Here is a 10,101-nt window from a genome sequence, read left to right as displayed (position 1 = left end):
GTGAGGCGCCATTTTGTGTGGTCTGTGGTCTCCTCTGCCTCACGCGGACCTGTGCTCGTTATTCTCCCCAAACTCCGCTGAAATTAGCTCATTTTTACTCTCTTTGCTCCTGGTGAGTATTTTTCAACGAGGTTTTTGCCGTAGTTTTTCCTTTTTCGTGCGTTTGAGCGGGTTTTTGGGCGTTTTGTTGACATTTTGAGCCGTTTGTGGCCTGTTCTCGGGGCTGCGCTGCTGTGGTTGGTTCATTTTGGATCTGCTCGTGTTTAAAGACACATTTTCTTTTTATTTTACATTTTTTTGCTTTAGGTCCTGAGTTTCCAGTCGGTTCTGTTCGCGTTACGAGCTGCTGTGGTTTATTTTAAGACTTACATTAAACAGAATGAGTTATATTTCTGCTTTTTCAGGTTTAGATGCAGATTGTTTTTTGTCATTTTCCAGTGAAAGTCTGAAGAGCGTTTAGTTCCATTAAAAACATTCGCTTTATATGAATAAAATGTTAATTTAACCCCTCACTGGACCCACATGAACTCCCCAGAAACACAGTAGTGGGTCGTGTGTTCTGTTACTGTAAAACCTGTTCACCTTTGCAACAAAAAAGCAGTGCTCTAAATCAGGGATCTGCAATTTTTCAGATCAGGACCCGAAAAACAGCCGCGCATTTGACCCAGGACCCTCAAAACAGTGATGCATTTGACCCCAGATCCCCAAAACCGCCGTGCATTTGACCTAGGACCCTTAAAACAGCTGCACACTTTATCCAGGACCCCAAAACGGCCGTGTATTTGACCCCGGGACCTTCAAAACAGTTACACATTTGACCTAGGACCCCCAAAACAGCCGTGCATTTGACCCCAGATCCCCAAAACAGCTGCACATTAGACCCAGGACCCTAAATGTGAAATATATTTGCAGGTGGTTACAGTTTTGAGGGACTAAACGTGTCAGGTTTAATGAGATCTGAGCGGTGGTTTGTGCTTAAATCTTGTAAACGTTGTGTAAAGTTGTAATGTCAGTTTTAAAATTATATCTTGAAACAAAAATATATTGAATTGTTTTAACTGGACTTTCTCTTTACCTCATCAGTCGTATCCTTCATAATTTGATAATCTGCTTTGTGAATCGTTACTTTAAGTGTAGTTAAAACATTTCCTCAGTGTTTTGCCTTTGGATTTAAAACCACAAAACTCTTTAGGCGTCTTATTTCTGTATTTTTTATTTACTTGCAGACTTTAACTTTGTTGGTCCTTGTTCTAATTTTGATATTTTTGTTTTTCTTTTTAGTTTTTGAAGCCACTTTTTTGAGCATCGACAAATCGTAAGTTGATCTCTCGCCTTTTTTTTCAAACTTTTGGAAAACCATTTCACCTCACCCTGTTCTTTTCAAAAGTGGATGTAGTTCATGTGTTTTCGCTCAAATATTATTGTTTGAAGCACAAATCATGTTCCTCTTCTTCCTGTTTTTTAAAGTTATTTTTAAAGCGACTGCATGGAATCCTGGGTAATGGTTCTTGTGATGGATCTGATTTTTGAAGCATGATTTTTATTTGATTTTTTTTTCCTCCTGAATCAAGTAAAAAGTATTGCACAACCACACATGTACACACCAACACCACATATGAGTTTATATATTTAATGTTATGTAGAAAGTGCAGTTCTTTCACCAGATCTCAGCCCTGCTCCTTAAACGCCTCATGAGACGGATCCAAACAAGCCCAAACACATTAAATATATGTGTAAAAATAAAACGGATAAATCCAAACTATGTGCCGTGTTTGGAAGTAAGAGTCCCTGTACTCTACTGCAGTTACTCTTTCATTTTGTGGTATTCAGTGTACAGTTACTTTACTAAAATAAGAGTACTTGGAGGTACTTTGTGTAATTTTGGCTTTAAACTGCACAATATTAGTGAGAATACAAAAAAAAACGCACCTGTGATGAGGCAGGTGTGATTTTTCAGTCTCTAATTACATGTTAATTTATTCATAACAGAGCAACACAAATCAAGCTGTTTGTAATGTCATGTTTTACACCATAACACGATGAACTCTAAAAGTATTCAGAGTATTCAGAATACAGCCCTCTGATATGTCACAAAACACATTTTACTGCAGTATTCTGTGGCTAAATACATTTCAGAGTATTCTTCCCTGACCCTGAGCCTCTTTAATGATCATTTCTTAACTTTAACTTTCCTAAAGAGGTTTTGAACAGTTTAATTCTGTTACTTATTTGAAGTGTGATGTTCTTGTTCACTGTGGCTCTTCTGGATGTTCAGATTAATCTAATGCTGCCTCCTAGTGGTTTTAGAAAGAACTGTCCTCTGAAGATCTGTGTAGTGGCATTAAAATCATTATTTTAGATATTTATCTGGTTGATCTCAGAAACATTATCATGAATCCAACTTTATACACACAAAATATATCAACAAAATGGAGTCATACAATTTGGAAACTCCATCTACTTAAAGGCTCTGTCTTTATTATTTATATAGAGGAACCAATGAGAGCTGTTTAAAATACAACACAAACAAGTAAACACGTCCATTTAAAACATAAGTGTGTATAAGTGTATATATATATAAAAACATGTATGACAGACAAACGCACTACTGTTTTTTTTATTTTATTTCTTGCAGTTCGTATATTGTATAATTTAGTTTTATGTTTTGGTTCCAGTTTTATCGTTTATCATCTGTTACTTCGGTGAAAAACAAACTGTTCTTGTGACAGGTGTGTTTGTGGAGAGTGCATTTGTGGCTTTGTATTGGAACAAAGAATTTAATTTTTCTAAATATCACATGTCTGTTCAGGCCTTTTCTCTCTCCCTCGTTCTCCTCTCTCCCTCCGTCCTCTCTCCCTCGTTCTCCTCTCTCCCTCCGTCCTCTCTCCCTCGTTCTCCTCTCTCCCTCCGTCCTCTCTCCCTCGTTCTTCGTTCTGTTGCGTCCTGTATTTTGTAAAACTTGTGTTTTTCTTTCAGCCTGTGGTGTGACCTGGTCATCGTGTCATCGACAAATCACAGAACATGGAGTGAGTTAAAAATGGTCTCGATTCTTTCACTGAATTCACTGGTTTAGCCGCTAATGCTAATGCTAATGCTAACATCCGTGTGTGTGACGTCACCACAGCCCCTCGATGAAGCTCATCAAGGGGCCACTTTGGAGACGAGATCCATATTTATATTTTTGACCATGTGTATCATAGCAACCAAAGAGCCAATCAGGAGCGAGGCTCTACAGGGTTAAAGAGGCTGAAGTTCTGTTTTATAATCCACATCCTTCGGTTTTGTTTTGTCGTTTTCAGGAGATCCAAGTCCTCATCCAGCCTCATTTCTGGCAACGTGACGAACAAGAACGACCCTCACTCCCTGAACTCGCGCGTCTTCATCGGAAACCTCAACACGCTCCTCGTCACCAAGGCCGACGTGGAGGCCATCTTCGCCAAATACGGGAAGATCGTGGGCTGCTCCGTGCACAAAGGCTACGCGTTTGTGCAGTACGTGAGCGAACGGAACGCCAGGGCGGCCGTGGCGGGCGAGGACGGCAGGGTCATCGTCGGACAGGTGCTCGGTGAGACTACGACGACAACAGGGGTTACTATGGCAATTAAATAGACGAGTTACATATTTGGAATTCTGACCGCGAGTGTCATAGCAACCAAAGAGCCAATCCAGAGCTAGGCTGTTGAAGGTAACGCCCCTTCCCGTCCGCACCGCTGGTTTAACAGGGAGCGGGCGCTTAGCAACACTGTCAATCAAACCTGTTGCTAACGCTAACAGGAGCGACCTCGGGGACAGAAGGACCTGATTTGTCTGTTTTTAATGTTCAGATCTTGATTTACAGACACAATAGTGAAATAAAAACCCCAGGATCATGTAGAGGGTTAATACGAACATTATAAAAAGTGCGTCCGTGATCACTTCCTGTTTGGAACGCGGCGACTAGCAGGTTAGCAAAGTATTTATATAAACAGTCTATGGTGTCGTTTCGTGTCCTGTTGTTGTTGTAAACTGGACAAAAAGGGTTTTATTCCTTCTTTTCCTTGTGGAGCTGGACTTGTTTTTTCTGCTTTAGTTAACTCATTGTATACAAAAAAGTGCATTAAAATATGATGGTTAAATCATGATCTGGGTCAGGGGTCAGAGGTCAGGTCATTTTAGTAACATTCTTCTTTGTTCCACAGACATAAACTTGGCCGGAGAGCCCAAGCCGCACAGATCAAAGACGGCCAAGCGCTCGGCGTCAGACATGTACAGGTGAGTCTCATTTAAAGGGACTGATTCTGCAGCAGGCGCCTCCTCCTGGTTTAAAACGGCATTACATCCTAATAAACCTGTGATGACGTTTTTCTATTTGAATACAGTGTTTGGACTAAACGGGTCACGTGTTTCCGCTACAAATCAAAAAGTATTCATTAAAGATTAAAGTCACTTCTGTATATCTCTGATCAAACTATTTGCTGAGTTTGTTTTAGACTCGACCAGGGACCGTCATCACTGATAAAATGTTTATAAAACCCAACACCTTTGATCATAACTGTGTTTGTTCTGTTCACAGTTCCTCCTCACTTGATCTGGACTATGACTTTCAAAGAGATTATTATGATCGGTAAGTCGCCCTTTAGCCCCTACAGGACTGTCAGAAAACAGATACTAATCCATCCTAAGACTAGTATCAAAACCTAGAGCAGGTTTCATTTTTAAAAGTCCCATTGACAGAAATGAACCTGTGGACAATATATAAATGTAATATTGCTTACTTTCTTATAATGGTGTAAAACGTTGTGTTTTCCACGCAGCAGGGCGTATACCACCTGACTCTGGGTGTTATAGAACTTCCTGATTCAATCACATTGTTCAATTGTGCTTTAAATTTGTATCTATAGAATGTTAACTCCCACTGCTTGAGTAATATAAAACACTGGTGCAAGCTCATCTTCTTCAGACTCTGTGACTTTGTTAGACTCTGTTAGACCATGTACTGCCTTGAACCCGACAGTATCGCTGTAACGGACAAAGATCTACAGAACGATCCCTGTGTCTCTGCGCCCGATCTGCAGGCAACAGAACAGAAACCTACAAACCTCCTGAATCTGTTTAGAATGATGTGTCTCTGTAGAAGACACAGACTAGAGTACACCCGTGGACCACTATGAACCTGCTGGACTGAACCAGGACTGAACCAGGACTGAACCAGGACTGAACCAGGACTGAACCAGGACTAAACAGGACTAAACGGGACCAAACCAGGACTAAACAGGACCATGGTCCACTATGATCCTACTGGACACTGAGGATTGCAGATATAAGACACACGGGAACAGAACACAAAGTAGCATAATTTAATGTGGCACATCCCCGTCTAAAAGTGTTTTTATCATCGTGGTATCGGATCAGTATCGATAGTACATCCTCTCGTGTGGCTGTCTTGTGTTTTAGCATGTACACGTACCCGTCCCGTCTGCCCGTGCCCTCCTTACCCCTGTCTCGCCCCGTGGTGCCGTCCAAACGCCCCAGGGTCAGTGTGAGCGGAGGCAGCACCCGAAGGAACCGCAACAGCTTCTCCTCGTCCACCAGGGGGAGCCCTCGCCCATCACGAACAAGTACAGACACTTTTTAGAACCACAGAGGTGAAATGTTGACACGTGTGTTTCACCCTGACGCTCCTCCTCTTCCTCAGTGAGAGCGGACGACCTGCAGACTGTGAAACGAGAGCTCACGCAGATCAAGCACAAAGTCGACTTCCTGCTGGAGAGTTTAGAGAGAATGGAAAACAGCGGGAAATCAGGTCAGAGCAGTACACGGACTACAGAGGGCACGGACTACAGAGGGCACGGACTACAGAGGGCACGTACTACAGAGGGCACATACTACAGAGGGCACGTACTACAGAGGGCACAAACGTACTACACAGTACACGGACTACAGAGGGCACATACTGCAGAGGGCACATACTACAGAGGGCACATACTACAGAGTACACCGACTACAGAGGGCACATACTACACAGTACACGGACTACAGAGGGCACATACTACAGAGGGCACGTACTACAGAGGGCACGTACTACAGAGGGCACGTACTACAGAGGGCACGTACTACAGAGGGCACATACTACAGAGCACAGAGACTACAGAGGGCACGTACTACAGAGTACACCGACTACAGAGGGCACGTACTACAGAGTACACCGACTACAGAGGGCACATACTACACAGTACACGGACTACAGAGGGCACATACTACAGAGGGCACGTACTACAGAGGGCACGTACTACAGAGGGCACGTACTACAGAGGGCACGTACTACAGAGGGCACGTACTACACAGGGCACGTACTACAGAGGGCACATACTACAGAGGGCACATACTACAGAGCACAGAGACTACAGAGGGTACATACTACAGAGGGCACGTACTACAGAGGGCACATACTACAGAGTACATGGACTACAGAGGGCACAGACTACAGAAAGTACTATGCTCCTGCTCTAATGAAATGGCGTTTTCACAGACACTCGCAGTCCGACGGCGGAGCCCGGGGAGGTGTCTCCAGGTTCTTCTTATAAACAGGACGAAGATCTGAACCAGGATCAGAACCACGAGCTGCACTCAGAGGAGGAGGGGCCAGAGGTCAGTCACATGCTCCAAACCAGCCAATCACAGACCTGCTAAGAGTTTAGACTCTGCAGACATGTCCTGAAATGTCCCCGTGTGTCAGATGCCCTCCCCGTGTGTCAGATGCCCTCCCTTTGTGTCAGATGCCCTCCCCGTGTGTCAGATGCCCTCCCCGTGTGTCAGATGCCCTCCCCGTGTGTCAGATGCCCTCCCCGTGTCTCCATGTGTCTTATTCTGTGTAAAATGATGTTTTTGTGGACGTTGGCTTGTGCTCATTCCGCCCTCTGACATGTTTATTACATTTTAAACCTCCCAAAGCTGATGTTCTACTCGTTAAATGGCGCTTGATTCGATCGACATGTTTTGTTGTTGTTTTCGATCTGCAGCTGAAGGCCGACGAGGAAGAGGAGGAGGACGCAGAGCGAGAGGAAGGAGAGGACGACGGGGACAGCGCCAATGGAGACTGAGCAGAAAAACACACAGAACAATGTTTATGATACACCACAAATCTGCAGACGGGAGCAGACGACGCCATTTTGAAATCTTTCCTATTTTACCTCAATAACTTCTGCATTTTTTTGATTCAAATCTTGTTGCGAGTTTAAACTGGAGAAATGGAATGGACGCTCTAAAAGGGAAGTGCTGCTGTGTTGCATCCTGACCAGCGGGGGGCAGTGTGACGTTAAAGCTGCTCTCGACTCATTTCACAGATCTAACCTGAGCATGGATCATCTCACATAGAAAGTTGAAAATGCACAAACTGAACGCTTCAATAGGATTTTTGTTTGAGTTTTTATTTTACCGTACGTCAGTGCAGATGTTTATGTGTCTTTGTCGAGTTTGTATCTTTGCACTGGTTCAAATAATAAACACGTTTATAAGTTATAGAAATGGACCCTTTTTCTGCCTGAAATCTCACCAAAATGTGCCAAAATCTGAGTCTGAACGCCCGAACTTCAGGGATCTAGCTGTAAATTTGTCTGTCTCCACGGAAACAAGCAGGGGGCGCCACCAGAGCAAGTTATAGATCAGCTCTGTGGAGTGTGCAGTAAGAGTGGAGGAGGAGGAAGAGGAGGGATAGAGCAGAGAGGGAAGATGAGACAGATGGAGAGAGAGATGGACAGACCGAGGGAGAGAAGGGCCGAATGTTCCACCTTATGGCTTTAAACTCACGCATCATGGTTTGTTTGTTTTTCAGGGTTCAGTTTTATTGTTTGAAAATGACCTTGAAAAACACGTGCTGCTCCTGTGGGCTCGCCTCTCCACAGAGCTGAGCTGTGACTTGTCCTGGTGCTGTCTGGTTTCCTCCACAGAGCTAAACTGTTTAATGCTTCAGTGTGGAACATTCAGGCAAAGCAGATGGGCACTCCCTCTGAAAAGTTCCACAGTGAGTCTTTACGTCTGTGAGGTCAGATTATATAAACAGAAAAGTTCCACAGTGAGTCTTTACGTCTGTGAGGTCAGATTATATAAACAGAAAAGTTCCACAGTGAGTCTTTACGTCTGTGAGGTCAGATTATATAAACAGAAAAGTTCCACAGTGAGTCTTTATGTCTGTGAGGTCAGATTATATAAACAGAAAAGTTCCACAGTGAGTCTTTATGTCTGTGAGGTCAGATTATATAAACAGAAAAGTTCCACAGTGAGTCTTTACATCTGTGAGGTCAGATTATATAAACAGAGCTGTGCAGTGGCAGGATTAATGCCACAGTGTGTAACTTTCTGTTGTCACTCCATAGGCTTCCTCCTCATTAATATTCATGTAATCCACAGAATCTGGGTCAGCGCCTCCTCGTCTCTCATTGGTCGATCGACGCTCGTCCTATAGAAGTGTGTGTGTGTGAGGTTTTAGCACAATGTGGGGACTGAAATCTGCACACACACACACACGCATGATGGGGACCTGCCTCCTCACGTCACACAAAGACACATCAACACCGCGGGTTAAAGGTTAAAGGTCAGATCCGGGTCAGAGGGTTTGGGTTAAAGTGTGAACAGTGAAATATAAAAACGATTGATAAAAGTCCTGTCCTTTTTTTTTGTGTCTAGTTTTGACATTTTCCTGAAGTTCATGATGTCACTTCCTGTTGGACACAGCAGCAGATGACGGACAGGTAAGTCCATGAGTGTTACCTAGCAACCGTAATGAAAACAACAACCATAAAGTAAACAAGCGCCTAAGCGTGTCTGAATCACACAGTGACTCTGTGTGTGATGTTTGTGTGATGTGTGTGTGATGTGTGTGTGATGTTTGTGTGTTGTTTGTGTGTTGTTTGTGTGATGTGTGTGTGATGTTTGTGTGATGTGTGTGTGATGTGTGTGTGATGTTTGTGTGATGTGTGTGTGATGTGTGTGTGATGTGTGTGTGATGTGTGTGTGATGTGTGTGTGATGTGTGTGTGATGTTTGTGTGATGTGTGTGTGATGTTTGTGTGATGTGTGTGTGATGTTTGTGTGATGTGTGTGTGATGTTTGTGTGTTGTTTGTGTGATGTGTGTGTGATGTTTGTGTGATGTGTGTGTGATGTGTGTGTGATGTGTGTGTGATGTTTGTGTGATGTGTGTGTGATGTGTGTGTGATGTTTGTGTGTTGTTTGTGTGATGTGTGTGTGATGTGTGTGTGATGTTTGTGTGATGTGTGTGTGATGTTTGTGTGATGTGTGTGTGATGTGTGTGTGATGTGTGTGTGATGTGTGTGTGATGTTTGTGTTGACAGAGGGATTCTGTTTAACTCAAACACTTTCTGGATGTTTGCACTTTTCTTGAACTTTTTCCCACAAACCGACACTGACCTGATGTAAAACTAATAAATGTTTAGACTCATGACGATAAAAACTCGTGGGGTTGAACTGGTTTTAGTAAAAATTCAGTTGTGACTGAGGTTCAGGATCAGGCTCCAGGAAATGAAGACAACGTCCCCAAGTAACATGGAAACGTGTGTGTGTGTGTGTGTATATAAAATGTGTGTGTATGTATGTATATATATATAAAGTGTGTGTGTGTGTGTGTGTGTGTATATATATATATAATGTGTGTATATATAAAGTGTGTGTATGTGTGTGTATATATATAATGTGTGTGTATATAAAGTGTGTATATATATGTGTGTGTGTATAAAGTGTGTGTGTGTGTGTATATATATGTGTGTGTGTATAAAGTGTGTGTGTGTGTGTATATATATGTGTGTGTGTATATAAAGTGTGTTTAACTGTTCTATTTAAATGCAGTGGGATAATTCACAAAATGAGGATTAGGAGATTGAAAGAGGAAGTGTTGTGTAACAGGAGAAAGGGAGGAAGAGGAGAGGAGGAAGAGTGGCTGACGTCAAAACAGTTTTAAAGTAGGTCAGGGTGTGATGTCATCAGGTTAGGACACGCCCACCCCCCCAGAGCAACACACACACACACACACACACACTGCACAGAACAGAGATCGATGACAATACACCAGCATATACTCTCTCTCTCTCTCTCCCTCTCCCTCTCTTTCTC

The 10,101-nt window shown here is 43.1% G+C and overlaps 1 protein-coding gene across 1 annotated transcript; it reads left to right on the top strand.

Annotated features, from left to right (window-relative positions):
* The first annotated feature begins 15 nt into the window (after nt 1–15).
* On the top strand, nt 16–7,497 carry LOC117386270 (heterogeneous nuclear ribonucleoprotein C). The gene is made up of 10 exons (XM_033983607.2): nt 16–112; nt 1,282–1,315; nt 2,977–3,026; nt 3,300–3,565; nt 4,179–4,251; nt 4,553–4,603; nt 5,434–5,597; nt 5,675–5,782; nt 6,509–6,627; nt 6,999–7,497. The coding sequence occupies exons 3-10, from the start codon at nt 3,022–3,024 to the stop codon at nt 7,077–7,079; spliced, it is 867 nt and encodes a 288-aa protein (XP_033839498.1). The 5' UTR covers nt 16–112; nt 1,282–1,315; nt 2,977–3,021; the 3' UTR covers nt 7,080–7,497.
* Nucleotides 7,498–10,101: the final 2,604 nt, after the last annotated feature.

Source organism: Periophthalmus magnuspinnatus, chromosome 18 (genome assembly GCF_009829125.3).
Source record: "Periophthalmus magnuspinnatus isolate fPerMag1 chromosome 18, fPerMag1.2.pri, whole genome shotgun sequence".
In the NCBI taxonomy this organism is placed as follows: Eukaryota; Metazoa; Chordata; class Actinopteri; order Gobiiformes; family Gobiidae; genus Periophthalmus; species Periophthalmus magnuspinnatus.
The sequence above is the reverse complement of the archived record's forward strand: the minus strand, read 5'-3'. Positions and strand labels throughout refer to the sequence as shown.